Source organism: Podarcis liolepis, assembly GCF_965112155.1.
Source record: "Podarcis liolepis genome assembly, chromosome: 1".
NCBI lineage: Eukaryota > Metazoa > Chordata > Lepidosauria > Squamata > Lacertidae > Podarcis > Podarcis liolepis.
In genome coordinates this window covers 121,024,662-121,048,046 of record NC_139554.1, presented here as the reverse complement: position 1 = coordinate 121,048,046, position 23,385 = coordinate 121,024,662, and the positions used below count along the sequence as shown (strand labels likewise).

The 23,385-nt window shown below is 45.0% G+C and overlaps 1 protein-coding gene and 2 long non-coding RNA genes across 3 annotated transcripts in view; 2 read left to right on the top strand and 1 right to left on the bottom strand.

Annotated features, from left to right (window-relative positions):
- The window catches only part of CAVIN2 (caveolae associated protein 2), a 32,887-nt gene extending 9,858 nt beyond the window's left edge, over positions 1-23,029 (top strand). Inside the window, exon 2 of the mRNA XM_083469364.1 lies at positions 17,913-23,029. Within this exon, the coding sequence (XP_083325490.1) occupies positions 17,913-18,704 (792 nt within the window). The 3' untranslated portion in view covers positions 18,705-23,029. The remainder of the gene's footprint in view (positions 1-17,912) is intronic.
- On the top strand, positions 168-4,327 carry LOC310691395. The gene is made up of 2 exons (XR_014518489.1): positions 168-3,349; positions 3,878-4,327. It is a non-coding gene; the product is annotated as an uncharacterized lncRNA (long non-coding RNA).
- Positions 4,434-12,723, bottom strand: LOC310691242. Its single transcript, XR_014518422.1, has 4 exons — positions 11,299-12,723; positions 9,496-11,183; positions 6,906-6,998; positions 4,434-4,963 (listed from the first exon to the last, which is right to left on the bottom strand). It is a non-coding gene; the product is annotated as an uncharacterized lncRNA (long non-coding RNA).
- Positions 23,030-23,385: the final 356 nt, after the last annotated feature.

The window sequence follows — 23,385 nt, the reverse complement described above, 5'->3', positions numbered from 1 at the left end:
TCTTGCATAATGCAGTCTGGCCATTTACTGGTTAAAAGTTGGACTTGTTTTCAAGTATCAACACTGTTAACTCTGGATAGAGGGCCAGTCGTAAACTTTTGAGGCCCAATCCGATCCGTTCAGAAGAGGAGCTCAAGGGGCAAGGGAGTTGAAGGGCAGAATTGCTTGTAAAACCAAACTTTTTCTTTTTCTTTGTCTTTTTTTTAAAAATAGAATCAGCAGTGTGCATTCCATCCCCTTTTTTAGCAGTGGTCTGGAGTGCACAAAATCTAAATTTGAATCAACTATACAAGACATTCCACTCAGTTCTTTTAAAAAATGGGAGGGGGGAACCATGCGGCTTTGAGAAGGGAAAGAAAGCTGTTTGGTTTTGCCAAGTTTAATATAGGGGTATGTGTGCGACGATGTTTTCGTGTTAAACATCTCTTGCACCGTTAGATGACAATACTTTAAATAAATCAAGCAGGCCTGGTGGAAAACATTTGGCTCAGGTTGCTCGCTAGCTCGCTAACCTCCTGTCCTTTCCCTCAGGGAGGAAAAGACTCCACCTTGCTGCTCATTGTTCTGCTCGCTGTGCAGTTCTCAGTATTATAAAACCAGAGGAGGAAAAGGATCCTGGCACGCTAGCAGGTTCTGCCTTCCAGTTTTTAATGCTTTGCCCCGAGAGCAAACTTTGAAGTGCTCCATCTTGCTGCCATATCAAAGGCTCTGCATAGACAAGATAGACCTTGTTGGACTACAACTCCCATCATCCTTGGCCCTGCTGGCTAGGGAGGATGGGAGTTGTAGTCCAACAACTTTTGAGTACCCAAGGTTGAGAAAGGATGCCCTAGACCAGCGTTTCCCAAACTTGGGTCTCTGGCTATTTTTGGACAACAATTCCCATCATCCCTGACCATCGGCCCTGCTATCGAGGGATGATGGGAGTTGTAGTCCAACAACTTCTGAGGCCCCAAGGTTGAGAAAGGATGCCCTAAACCAGCATTTCCCAAACTTGGGTCTCCGGCTGTTTTTGGACTACAGTTCCCATCATCCCTGACCATTGGCCCTGCTAGCGAGGGATGATGGGAGTTGTAGGTTTTAGGTTTAAAAGGTCACGAGAGAAGCTGAAGAAGTGCAAAAGAAGGGAGGTAGTATTGGTGTTATAAGAGTTGGCAAGGTGCTGTGCTGCCAAGATAACAGGATTCTTAAGAAGAAAGATACAGGGATATAATATGGTTGGTTGCTATTTTTTTTAATTGCTCAGGCTTTTCATATCCGTGTTTTCTAGAAAACCCATTTAATGGCAATTCTCAGAGTTCCTTACTGGTCTCAAAAGAATCCAGGCAATAGAGATCAACTTTGGTCAGTGGCATGCAGTCAGTGGACATGGGGAGCTAGGCTAGTCCCCAAAATGTTCCCAGTAAATTAGAGTATTACAATATTAAAGTCTGGTGCCTCCTTCCCAAAGCCCAGGAAGCTTCTACCCAGCTCAGGGAAGGAAGCACGATGCTCATACACATTTGTCTCCCCGCCCCTCTTTGCCTTCACAAGCTGGTGCCTCTGATCCTAACTGTTCCCCTATGAAAAATTTCACTGCACGCCACTGGTTTTGGTGGGGAAAAGGGAGCGCCTTAATTCAGGGGGGATTTTTTTTGTTTGTTTGGGGTTGTCACCTCCCCCCATCCCTAAGATCTTCCTGGCCATGTGGTGAGGAGAACTTTGGACCTGATCAGAAACCCAGGAACAAAATTCTTGGCGTCACGAAGAGGCTACGGTCAGACCCTGGGAAGTCATCATGTCCTCTGAGCTCTCAAATTACGAATCGTAGACCTGCAACTGCAGACCTAGGAACTAGGAACTAGGGCATGGGTAGGCAAACTAAGGCCCGGGGGCCAGATCTGGCCCAATTGTGTTCTAAATCCGGCCCGCAGACGGTCCAGGAATCAGCGTGTTTTTACATGAGTAGAATGTGTGCTTTTATTTAAAATGCATCTCTGGGTTATTTGTGGGGCACAGGAATTTGTTCATTTTTATTTTCAAAATATAGTCCGGGCCCCCTACAAGGTCTGAGGGACAGTGGACCGGCCCCCTACTGAAAAAGTTTGCTGACCCCTGGACTAGGAGCTTAGGAAGTCCCAGCCAAAGTTTTCCGCACTGGGAAATGGTTCTCCCTTAGGCCTGTTTTTACACAAAACACACATGTGGGGATGGCCATATTGCCTCCAGGGCTGAATGTCTCAACCACTCCCATCTTCTTGGCAACATCCCAGACCCTGGGTGCCTCTGTAGCTCCTGAGACAGAGGGTTTAAGAATCTTTGGAATGCATCGCTTACCACCGCGTTCAGGCCTATTTTTATAGCTGATGCTGGATCACAAGGAGCACTTAGCCAAACAGGGAGTCCCACTTGCCCTGTGGCCGTGCTCAAAAAGCTTTCCACTCTTCTGCCACACTGCTTGCATTTTCGCCATACTGGGATAGCCGGGCAATGCGAACGTGTACACACAAAGAGGCTAGCCCATAGATAAAGCTTTCCTCATTCACTTCAGCCCCAAAGCACTCGCAAAATTATGAGATGTTCAGCCCTGCAGGCTGCACAACTTTCTCTGCCAAGAATGTCCACATCTAGGGAACAACTTCGCCACACCCTAGAACGGATCATAAAACATAGCCGCCATGTCAGGTCTCCCCCCCCCCCCATCCACTCTAGGACTTTCCAGGCAAAAGTCTTCACAGAGATCTCTCTTATATGACCTTGATGAAGAAAAGACCTATTAATTATTATTATTTTGTCCACTCCCTAGTTTAAAAAAGGAGGCGAGCGGAAAGTATTGTACACACAGGATGAAAAGCTTTTTTAGAAAAAAATCCCGTCGTTAATGTGTGCGGTTTCATTCGCTAGTGAACAACGAGCTTTTAAAAATCTCCCGGAAACGAGCGAAAATCTCCCAAAACAATCTTGACCTCTGGTTTCTCTACAGTAAGAACCTGTAGAGTTTGAGGTTTCTGCATTAGCTTTCAGATTACCAAAAAACAACAACAGCACCCAGACAGATTAAATCCATGGCTTTCTTTTAGCCGGAACTTGCCGGAACTCAGTTTCTGGGCGCCATTGCCATTCTAAAAGAACGGGTGAGGTGTTCGTGGTGAGTTCTGGCACCTCTTTTCCTAGAAAAAGAGTGCTGATTAAATCTGATACTTTGTGTTCCTCAGAAAGACCGTTCCTACCCCTTACCCAAGATGGAAGTGAAAATAAATGCATATGGTTTAGGTTTGTGAGCATGTCACTTTCCAGTTTCTGGGAATCACCGTTGGGGAGCAAAAGTGCCGTTGCCCTCAGATCCCACTTGTAAACCATAGCCGTCAACGTTTCCCTTTTTTAAACAATAATAATAATAATAACAATAATTTATTATTTATACCCCGCCCATCTGGCTGAGTTTCCCCAGCCACTCTGGGCGGCTCCCAATCAAGTGTTAAAAACAGTACAGCGTTACATATTAAAAACTTCCCTGAACAGAGCTGCCTTAATATGTCTTCTGAATGTCAGGTAGTTGTTTATCTTTTTGACATCTGATGGGAAGATGTTCCACAGGGCGGGCGCCACTACCGAGAAGGCCCTCTGTCTGGTTCCCTATAGCCCAGTGGCGTAGCGTGGGGGGTGTAGGGGGGGCCGGCTGCACCGGGCGCAACATCTGGGGGTTAGGGTTAGGGGGCGCAAATCCACGGGTTAGGGGGCGCAAATTACTTGCCTTGCCCCGGGTGCTGACAACCCACGCTACGCCACTGCTATAGCCTCACCTCTTGCAATATGGGAACCGCCAGAAGGCCCTCGGAGCTGGACCTCAGTGTCCGGGCTGAATGATGGCGGTGGAGACGCTCCTTCAGGTATACAGGAAATTCCCTTTAAGGGAAATTCCCTTATTCTGAATAGGATTCCTCACAAGAAAAGGGAAAAGTTGACAGCTATGTTGCAAACGTCCCCCAGGCATCTGGTTGGCCACTGTGAGAACAGCATGCTGGACTGGATTGGACCCTTTCCTGATCCAGCAGAGCTCTTGATACATTGTTTTTTTCTTTATTAAAAGAAAAACGTTTGTACCTTTGCACGCCTCTTGTTTCCCTCTCCTTTAGATATACTGTCCCGTCCCAAGCTTGGCTTCCCTTTCTTCCTAATGTGGCTGCAGGAGTTGTTACAAATTGCAAACGGCACAGAATACCTAACAAAACACAGAAATGACTGTTTGCAAAGCCTTATTAAGCTTTGGCATTGTTCCTTTCTGCTTTGTTGGAAGCACATGACCTGCATGATTCCCCACCCCCGCCCCGCTTTGGTTCAGAAGAAACGTCATTCAGCCAATCGTGCACCACAGCAAATGAGCAAGCTCGTGTTGCCACTGAAAACGGAGAAATACGGGTCTTTTTTATTAAAATAAAAAAAGCAAAACACAGTAACAACAATGTGCAGTTTAATAGCATATGGGGACCAGGAAAACCCCATTAAATGAGAGCTTAGGGGTCACTGAATTTGGTATTCAGTGCCACTCCAGTTAGTAAATATTTGATCTTAAAATGGAAGGAGCCAGAAGAGGAGAAAAACACCAAGAAATGTCATTGTTCGGCTGCCTTTCGTGCTGCTTGAATACCAAGAGACTCCCAGCTCAGAAACCTGCCAGCTCAAAAATCAAGAGGAAGTGGGGCCAGGAGGCCAGAGACGCAGAAAATTTTAATGGTGTCTTAAAGAAACTGATGAAGCAGCTTATGAGACCATTAGAGTTTATGCCACCGTAAACCAATTCAGACATGCTATCACAGTCCTGTCACAGATCTCTGCCGCCTTGGAATGATGAGCTCACCTTCTCACTGAAACATTCGGCTTTTCCACGTCCAGGGCTCCCATTTGCACATCACAGTCAGCCATAAACCAATAGCGTACTGTACATGGGTTGATCACTCCCGCTTTGCGCTTCTTCCTGCTAGCCCTGGAGAGAGAAGCAAGCCACAGTCCCGGGTTTAGCATTAGGTCCAAACCAAGGATTGTGGTTTATTTCTTTTCCCAGAAACCACAATCTGTAGCCACTGATTGTTCTTGAACGTGGTTTATTTGGAGGGATCGCGGTTTGTTAACTCTCCATAGCAATAGAGAGGAGTAAGAGTGCCCAACTAGGTGGTCACAATCAACCACTAACCATGGTTTACAGTGACATGCAGATTTTTTCAGTGGAAGAGGTGGAACAGTCGTCTCCCAAGTGCTTATGAGGCAGTACAGTGGTACCTTGGTTCTCAAACTTAATCTGTTCCGGACGCTCGTTCCAAAACCAAAGCGTTCCAAAACCAAGGTGCGCTTTCCCATAGAACAGTAATGCAAAATGGATTAATCCATTCCAGACCTTTAAAAACAACCCCTAAAACAGCAATTCAAAATGAATTTTGCTATCTAACGAGTCCACTGATCCATGAAATGAAAGCAGTAATCAGTGTACTGTACTATGAAATAAATAAGACAGTATTGTAGATGATAAAAATTATTATTTTTCCTTACCTGCACTGATGATAGTCATTGTTTGGCTGGGGGGCTTTTATCCATTTCCACAGTCACACAATCAATCAATCAATCAGTAGCTGAACTGGGTTCCACACAGTTGCAAAAAAAAAACACACAAACAAACAAACAACGAAACAGCCTGCAAAACAAAAATGCAAAATAAATAGCAAAAACAAAAGTGCCGAACTTAATCCGTTCCGGAAGTCCGTTTGACTTCCAAAATGTTTGAAAACCAAGGCTCAGCTTCTTATTGGTGTAGATGCCTTGGAAACAAATAGCCGACAGCCGGATTGGATGTTTGGCTTCCAAAAAAGTTCGAAAACCAGAACAGTTACTTCTGGGTTTCCGGCGTTTGGGAACCAAGGCGTTTGGGAACCAAGGTGTTTGAGTACCAAAGCGTTTGAGAACCAAGGTACCACTCTATTATCATGTGAGATGACTGTGCCAAGTGCTCATTGCACATAATGAGCTTTTATCTTTGACAGCTTATTGCTGACTAATTTTTAGCATACTTCTGAATACCAGACAATAGGGAACCCTGTGTCCCTGCAGATGCTGCCAGACTGCAGCTCCCATCAAACCTGCCTATTGGCCATGTTGGCTGGAACTGGTGGGAGTTGGACAGTGACGTAGCATGGGTTGTCAGCACCCGGGGCAAAGCAAGTAATTTGCGCCCCCTCTGCCCTAGGGGCAGAGAGCTGCGAGTGCAAGCAGGCCCCCCCGCAGATGTTGCGCCCGGTGCGGCCGCCCCCCCCCCCTGCACCCCCCACGCTACGCCACTGGAGTTGGAATATAACTGCCTTTTGGAGGGATACAGGATTGCATCCCCTGCCTGCAAGCTATCGGGATATTAATGGTGGGCCCCTTGTATTCAGTACGTAGCATTTGTAAACGAAGAAAGAGACCAATTACCAATGAGCCGACATCACTTTGCAAGAAGATCAAGCCATTCTGTGTCGTCAAGATGATTTGACCACACTGTGCGAAATTTTATTTATTTGGAAAAACTCTCTTGTAGGATGTCAAAGGCTCTGCTTGGTCCTCTGCCAAGCATAAGTCAGAGAGAGTTTTGCCCATGTAAGGAGAGAGAATTTGTGATTCAGAAACAAATTGGAGTTAGCCATAACCCAGACTAAGGCCTCAAGGCAGTGTGCCAACAGAAGAAACTGTTTCATTGCCTTGATTCCACAGGTTCCCACGAAGGACAATAAGCTGCTAGGTATCCAAAATGCTCCTCCCAAAAAAAGGTTTATTTGGATACCCATCAAGAAACATGCCCAGATGAGGAACGGACCTGAAAAGAATGATGCAAAATGCTTTCTCAGTGCAACTTCTGAGGCCGATTTTAACAATACCCTTCGGTGTTTAGGTATACATACCTGGGTACAGTCTCGCTTTGGGCGTCTCACCTGCAGCTTTCCCCTTTAAAGTGCATGCTAGTAATGGATCCAACCCCTGCTTGTTTGCATTCTCTACAAGCAATGACAGGGTGTTGCTTCTGAATGAGTCATACTCAAATGAGACTGCTTGAAATCAATGGGCTTCTGGTAATCAACTCTGCTTATTTCAATGGGTTTATTCTGAGTATGGCTTAGCACAGGGGTCAGCAAACTTTTTCAGCAGGGGGCCGGTCCACTGTCTCTCAGACCTTGTGGTGGGGCTGGACTATACAGTGGTACCTCGGGTTACATACGCTTCAGGTTACAGATGCTTCAGGTTACAGACTCCGCTAACCCAGAAATAGTACCTCGGGTTAAGAACTTTGCTTCAGGATGAGAACAGAAATTGGGCTCCGGCAGCGTGGCGGCAGCGGGAGGCCCCATTAGCTAAAGTGGTGCTTCAGGTTAAGAACAGTTTCAGGTTAAGAATGGACCTCCAGAACGAATTAAGTACTTAACCCGAGGTACCACTGTATTTTGGAAACAAATAATAATGAATTCCTGTGCCCCACAAATAACCCAGAGATGCATTTTAAATAAAAGCACACATTCCACTCATGTAAAAACACCAGGCAGGCCCCACAAATAACCCAGAGATGAATTTTAAATAAAAGGACACACTCATGTAAAAACACACTGATTCCCAGACCTTCCGCGAGCCGGATTGAGAAGGCAATTGGGCCGGATCCGGCCCCCAAGCCTTAGTTTGCCTACCCATATATGCCAGGCGGGAGGAATGATTACTGGGAAGAGGCAGGAGAAACACCATGGTGCACCTGTAGCAGCAAAAGAAGTCGCCCTCGTAGCTGCAATAAAATAGCTCTCCCTCATCACTCTTGCCAGCCACAGCAGGCGCTGTAACTCTCCAAAATTACCCCAAATGGCTCACTGTCTCCTGAGACAGATGGATGCCAATAACAATATGTATACATGAATTGTTGGCATTTTGTCCTCGTGTATCTGCACTGTAGACAGTGAACTGTCTCATTAGAAATGGAGCCAAGTCAAGCTTTGGAAGCAGGTGGTCTTTCAGATATTTGAGGCTTGAGTCTGTTTTCAGTGTTGCATTCTTCCTTAGGGCGAAGAACCAGCAAGTTGTTGCAAGAGGTTCTCGTATGTTGCCCCACCTTTCTTAAATTCTAGGTTCCAGTTTGCCTACAGTGGCAGGGCTGATGAAATGCAAATTCAAATCACTCTGCAGCTAAACTGGTCTAAAGTTCATTGTCCATATATTTTCAGTTGGGGATGGGCAGATCAGGACGCACGGGCCGTTTGCTAAATTATCCACAGTAGGCTTGCAAGGGTTTATGACTCCAATTTGCTTAATAAGAGCAACAACTAAAAGACTCCACTGCCCCTAAATTAGATGGTTGGAACCCATGATCTGCAAGTGCCTTAAGTATGTACGCATTTACGTTTATATGCGGGTGGCGCTGTGGGTTAAACCACAGAGCTTAGGACTTGCCGATCAGAAGGTCGGCAGTTCGAATCCCCGCGATGGGGTGAGCTCCCATTGCTCGGTCCCAGCTCATGCCAACCTAGCAGTTCGAAAGCACATCAAAGTGCAAGTAGATAAATAGGTACCGCTCCGGCGGGAAGGTAAACGGCGTTTCCGTGTGCTGCTCTGGTTCGCCAGAAGCGGCTTAGTCATGCTGGCCACATGACCCGGAAGCAGTACGCCGGCTCCCTCGGCCAATAAAGCGATATGAGCGCCGCAACCCCAGAGTCGGACACGACTGGACCTAATAGTCAGGGGTCCCTTTACCTATTTCACCATTCCGTTGTATGGCTCACTGGGTCTCAAGTAACCTAAAACCATTTTTTGTATTATTTTCTCTACTAAAAGCACAATGAGCACAACAGCCTTGTTTCCCAAGATGTCATTTAATGAAACAGATGATGGGAAACTCCCAGGCTCTGTAGGACATGATGGATCTCTCTATTTCAGAACACAATGGCTCCCTTGAACATTGTGAAACAAACACCAGGACCTTAACAGTGTATCTTTTTAAAAATTTGAAATGTTGATCTGGTGTTTTCCGTGAGGTTTTTTGTTGTTTTTTAAGCGATTACTTGAGTGCAAGATGGCATCTGCACATGGTATTCAGAATCTCAACCCTGAGGCAACTTTGCCAATAACCTTTCCTCCGGGAAACCGTTCTGAAGAAGGGGTTGCGCTTTCTTTTCACCAACAGCTGACGGGTTCAAAAGCTACATTATATCTGCCACGTTTTGCAATCTGCTTCTTGCTGGGAACAGAGTTGAAACAATTGCAGCATTTCAGCTGCACCGCCACCCTTCTCAGTGTGGAGGCAAATTTATCTCATGAACATCTCGTTCAAAATGATAAACTAAGGATATAACCCTGACACAGGCAAACAGAAAAATGCAGATATTGCAAATGGCAACAGAATTTTTCTTTTTCTGCAGTGGGGAGAGAACTTCAGAAATGTCAAAACTGCTAGATTTTTCTAAGCCCCAACCCTGTGCCAATTTGCTGCCCAGTTCATTTCAAGCTTCTGGGACATACCCTGCGGAGCTGTGATGTTTTTATAAGCGCACATTTCTGAAGGAAGGACTTTGCTTGGTCCTCCATAACCTCTTCTTTGTTTGGAGGAGATTCCTTCTGAAATATTTGCTTTTCCTGAAGTTTCTTGGCTGTGAATGTTACCCACCGCATTCCGTTCCAGAGCTGTGAAGAATGGCTGCTATTATGACTTCTAACTGTAGGGTTTTATTTCCTCTCGGATTGGTATCGGTTTCCATCTACAGCGTCGTTCAGTAGTGGCCGTTGACCGTTGGGACTTGAAAGGCAGAAAGCAGAGAGAGAAAAACAGTATGCAGAGTCAAAACCAATGATAGTCAGAGAAGACTCATCCCAGTTCTGTCCCTATTCTCCTCCCGGCTAAGTTCTACCAGGGCTAACTGTTGACCAACATTAAAACGACTCTAGCTTAGTATTCTCCTTCATGTGCTGCTTTTCCGCAAGCGGGGAGGTGGGGATGTCTTTGTGTGTATTCAGTTTGTGAGTCCACTCTTGGGACACCTGAGTGTATCATTTGTCTCTTAGCCAATATCCGATATCACGATATGGTCTTCAACCCGGTTTTGGACGATATATGGATGTATCTCCCAGCCCTGCTAGATCGTAGTATTTAGCTTTGTCTTGTGTCTGGAAACAATAAGCACTTTGTTACTTGGAACTGTGCAAGAGAGGAGTTTTCCCCTAGAATAAGTTGTCTGACGGGAGAAGGAAATCTCTGAAGACTCTGCTGGGATTCTCCATGTTCTGCTGATATATCTTAGAGGTTGAGGTGTGGCAAACAACTAGCTGATTTCTACAAGTTACCCACACTCCTGACAGCTGACTGTGAGCCAGTTGTGGGGGGCACAGGGGAAGAAGAAGGGGGAGCCCTGAGCACAAAAAGAAGTCTTTCCACAGGGTTTCTGTTGATGGGACTCCTAAGCTGAATCCCAGTCTAGGCTTCTGAGTCAGGGGCTGTATATCCCATAGTTATTTATTTCTATTTTATTTACTTATTAGATTTCTAGACTGCCCTTCACTCAAGGATCACAGGGCGGTTTGCAATATAAAAACACAAAAATACATAGCATAGTAACCAACGAGAAAAATAACACACACACACAAAGAGAGAGAGAGAGAGAGTTTAAAAGGCCATAGTACAGTATTTATTTCTATATCCATGGGGTTCATCATTATCAACACTAAAATAGACATGGTATGGTAACAGCAATAGAAAAATCAGTGCAGCCTTTCATTTATACTTTTAGTTATTCCCTGTAGGCGGACCAATTATCATTATGAAAGGAATCATGGACCAGATTGTCCCTTGACACCCCCCCCCAAAAAAAGAAAGTGTATCTGATTTAAAGCACTTTGGAGGAGCTGTATGAGCATACGAAGAGCTCTGCTGGATCAGACTGGAGGGGAGTCCATCTCTTCTAGCATCCTGTTTGCACATATCCTACTGGGAGGCCCAACAGCAGAGCCCGGGGGCAGTTTATTTCAATCTCCTTTCTTCTCAAAAAATGCTTCATCGCATCATCCAAAGCTCAGTAGGTCCTTGGGGAGTGATGGCTGGCATTGTAGGATTCGGGCAGCTAAAAATGATTGAGAAAGAAAGAAAGAAAGAAAGAAAGAAAGAAAGAAAGAAAGAAAGAAAGAAAGAAAGAAAATGTGCCCATCTTAATAAACTCCTTAATAAACTCCAGCTGCCCAGAGTGGCTGGGGAAGCCCAGCCAGATGGACGGGGTATAAATAAATTATTATTATTATTATTATTATTATTATTATTATTATTATTATTATTACTAAAACATACAGCACATCAGCATTCAGTAAAACACACACACACACACACACACACACACAAAACCAGATCTTGTATGAGAGGCTGTTAGGAGGTGGTCCTTTGTGCTAGATCCTGGCACTTCTGCCCTTCCACCTTTTTAAAAGTTTGGTTTTATTTTATTTTATTAATTTGCTTATAGGAAGGATGAGTGCCCTACCTGACCTCTTCATTTCCCCAAGTCATTTATGCATACGATTAGCAGCATATGAGAGCCAGTGTGGTGGTTAGCATGTCAGACGAGGATCTGGAAGACCAGGGTTTGAATCCCCGCTCAGATATGAAGCGCACTGTGTAAACCTTGGGCAAGCAACTGACTCTCAGCTTAGCCTACCTCATAGGGTTGTTGTTCTTGTGATTAAATGAGGAAGAGGGGGACACCATGTATGCTGCCTTGGGAGAGGGGATATAAATGCAATAAGTAAATAAATAATAGTCAAACATTATGTAGGGTTGCCATACAGTGGTACCTCAGGTTACAGATGCTTCAGGTTACAGACGTTTCAGGTTACAGACTCCGCTAACCCAGAAATAGTACCTCAGGTTAAGAACTTTGCTTCAGGATGAGAACAGAAATCATGCAGCAGCGGCACAGCAGCAACAGGAGGCCCCATTAGCGAAAGTGGTGCTTCAGGTTAAGAACAGTTTCAGGTTAAGAACGGACCTCCAGAACAAATTAAGTTCTTAACCCGAGGTACCACTGTATTTCAAAAAGTGAAAATCCAGGCACAATTTCCCCCCGCAAAATTGTTGAACTTTGTGGGGGGGGGAGTTTGGAGCTATTTTTAAGCAAAATCGGCAAAAACGACACTGCCGGCATGGCTTGCCATACGTCCGGATTTTCCCTGATATTTTTTTCCAGCAGGGGCGATTTCCACCCGGACACTTCGTCTGACTGCAAACTGCAGTATTCTGGGTATATCCAGGAAATTCTGAATTTATGGCAACCCTAATGTTACGCAAAGCCATGGGCTCGTACTAAAAGCCCTTTAAGTACCTCACAGCATCCCTTCTATATAATGCCCCCAAATGCACCAGATTTCAGCTTTCTCTCATTTCCAACTCCCCCCCCCCCATGTGAATGCTATATTAAGGCAAGAAATAATTTGCAGCCGCTGTAGGTTCTATATTCGTCTTGGGAGCCAATTTAAAGTAAAACTGATTTAAGTCCCAGGTAATAAGGCAATCAGTCATAAATACCTACTTAAACAGCACCTCTTTCTTTCCTTTCCTTTTTTCCTTTGAGTAATTTTTTTAAAGTCACTATAAATACGAGTGTTGTTGTTTTTAAGCACACACACAAGCATCACTGCAAAAGCACACTTCTCTTTGTCAACAACACCGACAGGATTAAGAAACCCAGAAGTTAGAACGTTTAGTTGTAGAAGCATCTTAGAATCATAGAATCATAGAGTTGGAAGAGACCACAAGGGCCATCGAGTCCAACCCCCTGCCAAGCAGGAAACACCATCAGAGCACTCCTGACATATGGTTGTCAAGCCTCTGCTTAAAGACCTCCAAAGGAGGAGACTCCACCACACTCCTTGGCAGCAAATTCCACTGTTGAACAGCTCTTACTGTCAGGAAGTTCTTCCTAATGTTTAGGTGGAATCTTCTTTCTTGTAGTTTGGATCCATTGCTCCGTGTCCGCTTCTCTGGAGCAGCAGAAAACAACCTTTCTCCCTCCTCTATGTGACATCCTTTTATATATTTGAACATGGCTATCATATCACCCCTTAACCTCCTCTTCTCCAGGCTAAACATGCCCAGCTCCCTTAGCCGTTCCTCATAAGGCATCGTTTCCAGGCCTTTGACCATTTTGGTTGCCCTCCTCTGGACACATTCCAGTTTGTTAGTGTCCTTCTTGACTTGTGGTGCCCGGAACTGGACACAGTACTCCAGGTGAGGTCTGATCTTGTTCCGTGTACATGCTGAACGCAAGCCATTTCTGGTGGAGGCTGCTTTTGGTTTGACGAAACTGCCAGACAGCTGTATTTTGGTTAGTTAATTATTTTATTGCCATTCTTCTGTCAGGAAACCCCAAGCAGTGTGGTTCCCAGGCAGTCCCCCATCCAGGCACCATCCATGCCCAACCCTGCTTAGCTTCAGTAGGTGGGCGGGTTTTCAGACCATATACCCCAGTATGAGTCTTCCCACCCACTCACTGAATAGCCAATCAGGGTGCTTCCAGGCAGCCTGTTTGTTGAGCGTTCGTCCTGATTCGTTTGCAGAAAGATTAGACAACGATGCCTATATTGAGTATTCATGTTGGTTTGCTAGCTGGGGTGTTCATAGAATCATAGAGTTGGAATAGACCACAAGGGCCATTGAGTCCAACCCCCTGCCAAGCAGGAAACACCATCAGAGCACTCCTGACATATGGTTGTCAAGCCTCTGCTTAAAGACCTCCAAAGTAGGAGACTCCACCACACTCCTTGGCAGCAAATTCCACTGTCGAACAGCTCTTACTGTCAGGAAGTTCTTCCTAATGTTTAGGTGGAATCTTCTTTCTTGTAGTTTGGATCCATTGCTCCGTGTCCGCTTCTCTGGAGCAGCAGAAAACAACCTTTCTCCCTCCTCTATGTGACATCCTTTTATATATTTGAACATGGCTATCATATCACCCCTTAACCTCCTCTTCTCCAGGCTAAACATGCCCAGCTCCCTTAGCCGTTCCTCATAAGGCATCGTTTCCAGGCCTTTGACCATTTTGGTTGCCCTCCTCTGGACACGTTCCAGTTTGTCAGTGTCCTTCTTGAATTGCGGTGCCCAGAACTGGACACAGTACTCCAGGTGAGGTGTTAGATGATGTTGCATCAAAGCAAGCACAACCTCACCTTTTCCAGTACGTTTTCCCTTCGCATTTCTTATCACAAAAAGTCCAATCTTTTGGGGGGGGGAGTTGGTTTGTTGGCACAAGACCTCCCGATCGACTTATTGCAGACCTGAATTTGTTGGGTGTGTGACTGAATCCCACCTGAAAAGAGCAACAGTTTGAAAGCCCCCTCCATCTCAGAACCATGGATATACCATGAATGGGGTGGGGGGGTCATTCAAAGCTTACCTATATATTTTTCATGCTGCTTTTGGAAAACAAGCTCATATGCCAGGGGTCAGCAAACGTTTTCTGCAGGGGGCCAGTCCACTATCCCTCAGACCTTGTGAGGGGCCGGACTATATTTTTTGGGTGGAGGGGAAATGAACGAATTCCTGTGCCCCACAAATAACCCAGAGATGCATTTTAAATAAAAGCACACATTCTACTCATGTAAAAACACCAGGCAGGCCCCAGAAATAACCAGAGATGCATTTTAAATAAAAGCATTATAAAAACATGCTGATTCCCGGACTGTCCGTGGGCCAGATTTAGAAGGCGATTGGGCCAGATCCGGCCCCCAGGCCTTAGTTTGCCTACCCATGTCATATGTCATCAGTACATCACACAAGAGGTTATTGTGAAAATATTGAACAAAGTCTAGGATGGATGAAGGGATGGTGAGTGATGATTTGTATTTCTTTAGCCATCCTCTGTCATTACATACTGATTACTCATCACACCCATCATAGACATTTTGTGGCACCCAAGCCATCACATCCTTTCCAATATTTGTTTAAAGGTGTTCTGTGCATTTCATAATGCCTTGCCATGTTACCATTGTTGGCAATAATAATAATAATTTATTACATACCCCACCCATCTGGTTACCCCAGCCACTCGGGGCGGCTTCCAACAGAATATTAAAAATACAATAAAGCATCAAACATTAAAAACTTCCCTAAACAGGCCTTCCTTCAGATGTTTTCTAAAAGTCAGATAGTTGTTTATTTCCTTGACATCTGATGGGAAGGCATTCCACAGGGCGGGTGCCACTACCGAGAAGGCCCTCTGTCTGGTTCCCTGTAACTTCGCTTCTCACAGTGAGGGAACTGCCAGAAGGCCCTCGGAGCTTGACCTCTGTGTCTGGGCTGAATGATGGGGGTGGAGATGCTCCTTCAGGTATACTGGGCTGAGGCCATTTATGATCTGCACCAACACTTTGAATTGTGCTCAGAAACATACTGGGAGCCAATGTAGGTCTTTCAGGACCAGTGTTATATGGTCTCGGCGGCCACTCTCAGTCACCAGTCAACTGCCGCATTCTGGATTAGTTGTAGTTTCCTGGTCACCTTCAAAGGTAGAGCGCAATGAAAGACCACTTTCATTGTTTAGGGCACTGAGGGTTGTGTTCAACTTTGTCATATTTAAGAGTGTACCTGTTGAAATCAGCAGACTTGAAACAGTTGAGCCTGTTAAGTTCAATGGACCTGCTCTTCAGTATGCCTTAGTCTGATGCATCAAATAGTCAAAAAGGTGGGTTTGGTATCAACGGAGCTGGTGGCCATGGAATATTTCCCTCCTTATTTTTTAAGGTTTATTTAATATACAAAGTGGGGGGGGGGGGTGGAATGATACAAGAGGCATAAGGCACAGATGGCATTAAACCAGCGCCTTTATGAAATACAGTTATTGCAACAACTAAAGCAAATTTCACAGAAGAATGTGCATATCCCCAAGGCCGGATCTCATGCACTGCATGCAACATTGTCTTTCTCCTCAGCCATAAATAACTATCCTCAATTAACCTGGGATATGTCTTCATGAGTCCTGCTTTATATTATTGTCAGGGGAGTGTTAATGCTCCAGGCCGAGCATTTAAAAATAAATAAATAAAAACTCTCATAATTCTGTGTACAAATCCCGACAAGCACCTACAATTCTGATAATTCTTTGTCATTGAACTATTTTTTAATGGATTACCTTAAAACACCCCAAAGCGATTTGATAATAAAGAGGACAATAGCGATTAAACTTGCATGAAAACCAGTTTTGAGTCCAATACTCAAACTGGGATAAACATCTCCACTTGAAAGGCATGTCGGAGAAGGACTGTCTTTGAAAGGCGCCAAAAGGACAACAGGAGATGGTGCCTGCCTGATTTGTAACTGGAGGCAGTTCCAATTTCACTTCCCCACTTGGTTTTCCCTAAGGCCCATGACACATACAAAAACATCGCCGTTGTTCCATGTTGTGGCTTGGTTTTGCAGCAAGTAAAAATGAGTGGAGGATGTGCGAGTGTCTTGTGTGCACCAGCACATTGGTAGAGCATTTACTTTGCATGTTTGAAGCTCCCAGATTCATGACGAGTAAAGAGCATTGCATGGCAAGGCTCTGGGCCCCGCAGTTCCCTTAGATAATAAACACACGGGCACGAATGTTTAGGTCAGGCATAGGCAAACTTGGCCCTCCAGATGTTTTGGGACTACAACTCCCGTCATCCCTAGCTAACAGGACCAGTGGTCAGGGATGATGTGAGTTGTCGTCTCAAAACATCTGGAGGGCCGAGTTTGCCTATACCTGTAAAGTTGAGGTTAATGGGATAAAATAGGCCACAACTTTATTGGTTACAGATGCGAGCAGTTTGGCTTAGGCATTGGGTGAAACCGGACTATATCTTGACTCCTGCCCATATGCAGGGAGTCTCATAAGGGTAAACCACTGGTTGGGCGAGCCCTATGATATGCATCAAATTGGGGCACCCCCAGGGTACCTGATGGGGTCGGGCTAAGGCCCTGGCCCATGCCCAGGCTTTGGACAGGAACCATGCCCCCCAGATACCCTTAACGAGGAGGGGCAGACAGAGGCAACAACCTCCCCTCCCATAAACAAGGCTTACAAGGTAGGCGAAAACCAAATGGCTGGTGCCAGTTTGCCAAGTGGAAAAAATTCCAACCTGGCCCCAACAATATGGTGGCTGACCTTAGTCCATAGCAAGACCGCTGTCAAGCAATGCATGAAAAGAGGGTCGGTGGGCTGGGAAATCCAGCAAGGAGGCGAAAGGAGGTTGCCCCCCGGCCGTGCCGCTGTTTAACTGGCTAGCGGCCATGCTCCCCGGCTACCCCGATTGGTCAGCCAGGGGGGTGACGAGGCCAGGGGTCCCTATGACGCAGGTGGCATCCCTCCACCCACAGCTGGGTCTCTGGTAGGTCCTGATTCCCCTCAGTGCTGCCCCCCGGGAAGGGAAGTGGACTTTCAGAACAATCTCCTGGTTAGCCTTTCTGAGGCAAGTGGAGATACGCCGCTGCCAATTGTTTAACGGTGGTTTGGAGCCAATTTCAGACTATGGGTTAAACGTGACCAGGAGCCCTAGTTAGCCATAACCATCTTTAATATTGCTGTTAAGGCCATCAGGGAGGGGGGTGTGAAGGGGAAACAGGAATTGATCCTGCATCTTGCTCTCAACTGCATTAAGAAATTGGCAAGGTTAGATCTACACTGGCCTAAACGTGGAGCAAAATGAATTCTTCTACAATGCAGTTGACAGCTCGTAAGCCCATTACTCTTACAGCACGTAACCGAACAATTCCACGGGGAGTGATTGTTACTGGTTAAATATACTGTGGCAGCAACAGCAGAAAAAACAAACTTCCTTTACCGCCTTATTCGAAAGAAAAATATTGATGTTGTTGAGGGCCGTGCCTTGTTTATCAAGTCTGTGCCATGTGAACACTGAATAAACACGATGTCAACTCTTTGCAGGAAGAAAACGAAATCCCGGCCAGCGTGTTTGTGAAAGAGCCTGTTCCCAGTATTACTGACGGGAAGGAAGAGCCTGTTGATGAGAACAAAACTTTGGAGGAAACCTTGCACACTGTAGAGCTTTCCTCGGAGGATGAAGCACCCCATGATGAAGAGGGGGCAGACGATAGCATGGATGAGAAAACTGGGGAGACGAGAGCTGAGAAAATCAAGAGGTCCAGCCTCAAGAAGGTGGACAGCCTGAAGAAAGCGTTTTCCCGCCAAAATATCGAGAAGAAGATGAACAAGTTCAGCACCAAGATCGTCTCTCATGAGAGGAGGGAGAAGATTAAGAAGTCCCTCACCCCTAACCACCAAAAGTCCTCCTCGTCAAAAAGCTCATCTTTCAAGGTCTCTCCCCTCACGTTCAACGTGAAGAAAGTTCGGGATGGAGATCCCTCCGCAGAAACGGAAGACAAGCCGGCAGAGGCTACCGGCAGTGAGCACACTGCAAATGATGAGGAGACATCCTTCACCGAGATTCACTCCGACCTGGCCTCTCCCAGTTCTCTGGCGGAGGAAGGGAAAGCCTTTGCTGACTCCCTGGAAAGAGAAAACGGGAGTGAAGGAGATGCAGTGGTCAACAACAACATCGAGCTCGCCATCGTTGAAGAAGGAGATGACTATAGGGCTTCGCTCGAAATGAGGCAGGAACTCTACGATGAAAGGAGCAAACCGACCAGCGGGGAGATGGAGCACTCCGACGAAGAATCAAGCCAGGCCGCTGTCCTCCACGTCAACCAAACTGCATAAATCGTCTGAGCCGCCTTTTATGTTTCTATATGCTTTTTTTTGTAGTTACATCAGTAAAACAGGGCTGTTACACAATAAACAAGGGGCAACGGTAACCTAAGGTGGAGTGGTTCTTTTTTGGACAGTTAGGTTTCCACAAAAGGCTAATTTCATACACTTAGATGGGAAATGGGGTAATTTAAAGGCAACTGCTGCATTTTGAAGTCCATTCCAACTTCTATTGCACACATCTATTGGTTATCGATTTCAATTTGCTGCAATCAATTGCAGATGGAGATATATTTAAGTGAACCGGTTTAAAAGCAGCACTACCCTACAGATTGAATCAGGCTGATATCTGTTTCACTTCCACCCAAAGAATCTGGGAATTGTAGTTCAGAGAGGGTGCTGAGAATTCTCAGAGATTTTTCCCCTAAGGAAACTTCTACTCCCAGGACAAAAAAGGGGAGGCTATTAAACCTTTTTTTTTGGGGGGGGGGGTCTGCCTTGTAGGCACGATTTTCATCGGTGAAAAGCTCTCCTAAGTGCTAAGTTCATTCAAATGCGTTCCCCAGTGATTTTTCCTAGCCGTGCGCTGCTTGGGAAAAGCGAGTTTACACTGCAGAGGACGAGAGCTGCCTTCCACTTTGCTTGCTGTGCCCTTTTGTCCACAGAACTGCTGACTGGGAGAGTGTGCTTGTATTGCCTTCTTTGTGAGTTAATGAAGTGTGTGTTTGTGTGTGTGTGTCCCCGCTTGCTGTTTTTTAAGCTGCGAACTGTGGGTGGTAAGCTGTGGGGAAGGGCTGTTGCTCAGTGACAGAGAGCACATGTTCTCCGGGTTCAATCCTGTCTGAAACCCTGGAGAGCCACTAACGGTCAATGTAGGCACACACATAGCACAAATACAAGGAGACACACAGTCCCCAAACCTCCCCTCTTCAGCTGATCTTATTGCTCCCTCTCTGCTCATCTGATAGCTGCTCTGATGACCAGGTAGAAGGCAATTCGTTTCCTCATCAGGGCGCTGGACTCCTCCAGTGTGGTGTGGTGGTTAAGAGCGGTGGACTCGTAATCTGGTGAACCGGGTTCGCTTCCCTGCTCCTCCACATGCAGCTGCTGGGTGACCTTAGGCTAGACACACTTCTCTGAAGTCTCTCAGCCCCACTCACCTCACAGAGTGTTTGTTGTGGGGGAAGGAGGGAAAGGAGAATGTTAGCCGCTTTGAGACTCCTTTGGGTAGTGATAAAGCAGGATATCAAATCCAAACTCCTCCCCCTCCTCCTCCTCTTCTTCTTCTTCTTCCTCTTCTTCTTCTTCTCCTCCTCCAACCCCAGCACTTTTTAATTTTCTTTTGGCTGATGCCACGACCCAAGCTGGTAGGGTTTTGGAAGGTGGCAGAATCAGGTTTGCTTAATGAGGGATTGCCCCAATACTGAAGAGTTGGACCAGTGGTCTGATTCTGTATAAAGCCGTTTCCTCTGTGTGTGTTTTCTCCCTGTAGTTTTGTTTGTGCAGTTTCCACCTATTTCCCCTCCCGATAAAGTACTTCAGTTCGTTTCCTCATGTTAATATTTGATGCGACTGAGCCACCAGGATGCAACACATTTTAATTTTTTTTTAGTGTTGACCTTGTACAAATTGAGGTGGTTTTAAAAAAAAAGATTCCCATGTGGTGGTTTTGCCACATTGAAAAGTAATATGGGAAATAGGCATTTCAGGGTGTTGAGGAACTTTGGATTCCCTTCCAACTCTACTATTCTATGAGAATTGAATCTTAGCTGCTTTACTGTTAGTAACTACTGAGACAGAATAGTTGGGCTGTTAACAGGATCAACACCATAACTGTCTTTGAGTTCATTACTCTTGAGAATTTCATTTGATCCGCCCCTGTTCTGCTCAGGGGAGAAAAAATATCTAGCATTCCTACAGCAACAGTGCAAGTCTAGACGTGTCTACTCAGAAGTAAGTCCCATTGAGTTCAGTAGCGCTTAAGCAGGTATAGCATTGCAGCCCTGGTATATTAGCTGAACGTAATGGCAGATGATGTAATAAGCATCTATTCCATGGATCTCCCCCTCTATGGAAAATGGTGCCTTGGCTTGGTGAGATGACATTTTTTGCACATAAACCCATGGACATCAGCAAGATACATGTCTTACCTGAAGGGACGGGTGGGGAACCCCTTTTCAGCTACCTTCCATATGCAAAAGTGAGTGGAGCAAAATATATATATATATGTAAAGTTTACCTCAGTACACATACTCACCCTCTCAGCCCATCATCCAGACAAGCATGATGGAATGAGAACAAGGCCTCATTCCATTCAGGCCAAAAGCACTTGAGAGGGTACAAAGGAGAGCCAGTGAGGGGTGTGTCCTGGCGGAAAGCTTGAAGGACCGCATTCAGACCCCCAGGCCTGTGGTTCCCTTAAACCTTAGGCAGACTGCATTGGTTGGTTTAGGATGAAGCACCCTGTACAGTGGGAATAAGATCTTGCTCTTGTATATTTTGACTCCTTAGGATTATTTAGACAGGGGGGGGGGATGCTGTCCCTGGGCACACCTATCCATTGGGAAAGTTGTACTCCTTTGTATTTTGTTCACGTTGCACAGGAGAGCTACCACATGTTGGACCAGGCAATATTTAAGAGGTGAGGCATGATCATGAAAACAAACTGGTTTTATGTGTAAGCTTAGCAATGTCTACATATGTTCCCTAGTTTATTTGACTTCCTTTGTTCCAAGTATGCTGATTCAGTAATGAATGTATATACGCATATATATGTATTATTATTATTATTTTGTTCTATGTTAAGAGAGAACTGTTGTTGTTTTTATTAAAAGATGCTATTTGCTTAATGCAATCTACTACGTCGAAATGGCAAAAGGGAGAGGTAGGACTGTAATCGTGGAAATAGATAATGAAACAGATTCATATATATATGGACCCAACTACTGTATCGCTGAGTGCAATGTGAGGGACAGATCGCCATGTTGCAATATAATCTGATAAAAGGAAAGAGAGCACATGATGGGGGAAACAGGGGCTAGTCGATACAAACTAGACTAATGAAGAACACACTTAAGTAGTACACATGAACCATTCTGGAAATATATATATATATATTCATTCTACACCTGCACCAGATGACAAGCAAGGTTATTTTGAAAACTTATTTTTTTAATGTGTGTGTGTGTACAGGAGATGGCTACATTCCAGCACAAAATGACATGTACCTTAACCCCCTTGATTTTCGTGGGACTTGAGTATGCGTAGCTGCATTGGCCATCGTCCAAAATATGCAGATTGTTGGAAAACACGAGGAAATGATGACCTCCACACATGTGGCAAATGTCCAACAGGATGGACTGACCCCAGTGAATGCTGATAAGGGCCATTAAGTAGTAGTCTAATGAATTTAGACCATCTTCATATTTTTGGACGTGAGCCAAACGCATGAGGGATCGTCAACACGCCCTTGCCGTTTTTGAAAGTTCCTAGATTTTGAACGTTCACTGTGATGTGTAAGATTTGTCTTCAGATGGTAATATGTGGTCCTTTAAAAGTGTGTGGAATGTTTGCTTTTTCCGCGGGTGATGTCAAAAGATGTTACATTTTGTTGCGTGTGTTGTTTTGTGTATTGTGTGAAATGAGATATAAATGGCAATGAACACAACCCACCAGGGATTTTCCTCTGTTCAGGCTGAATGTTAATACCGTTGCGGAGATACATCTGCAATCTTTTGCATCTTGAAGTATGTAGTGGACTTCACAATGATACCGCATTTGAATTTCCTGCAAACGTTACGCTTTTCAACCAAAATCTGGACATCTTCAGAAACGAAACTGCATTCCTCTTGCACCTTATTTTCAAATCCTCCATTCCACTTTACAATCGCGAACGTAAACCAGCAGTAAACCAACTAGTGCCTGACAATTGTATTTTGTTTTATATGCAATCTTCCCCCTCCCCCTTTTAATACTGATAAGTCTGCTTTTGCATAATATTGCACTAAAGCGTTGCTTCTTCTTTTTTGAAATATATTATTTAGAAATGCAAATTAAAGAAGTCTAAGAAAATCTATTGATGGCAGTGAGCTATCCCGTGTGGAGAGCTTCGCGCAATCATTTTAAGTGTCACTGGATGTTTGATCAGAGTTGATTTTTTGAGCAGGGCTATAGATGGTTAAACTTTTTTTAAAAAAAAATCAATATTACGAGAGAGTTGCAATCAGTAGAAATAACTGTGATATTATCCACACAGATTCATCTTATTTTGAATTAACAACAATGCCTGTTACTAACCACAGATGTGATTAAGTAAATAAAAATCAAGTTGCATTAAATTACACTTGTCTGGACAAAATCATTGTAGAGCTGGGCAAACAAATCCTTTGATATGTAATTCGTGGAGCCAAATTAGCATGCTTTTAAGTGGTGTCATTGGGGGATTTCCTCCCAATACAAATAGCACCTTCAAATGAAGGATTTCCCCCAAAATCACAGCGAACGAAGGAGTTACATTCCATCTTCATGTCCTTTGTGATTACTGGCAGCAATCTCCTTCTTTATGCTGTTTGTGTTTAAAAATTAATAATAATACAAAAAAAACCTGCCCTTTAAATACTAAGAGGCAACTAACATTTGCTTGGCTCTTAGTCCAGTGAAGGAGATTCATGCAGAGAAAAAGTCTTCTCCATTA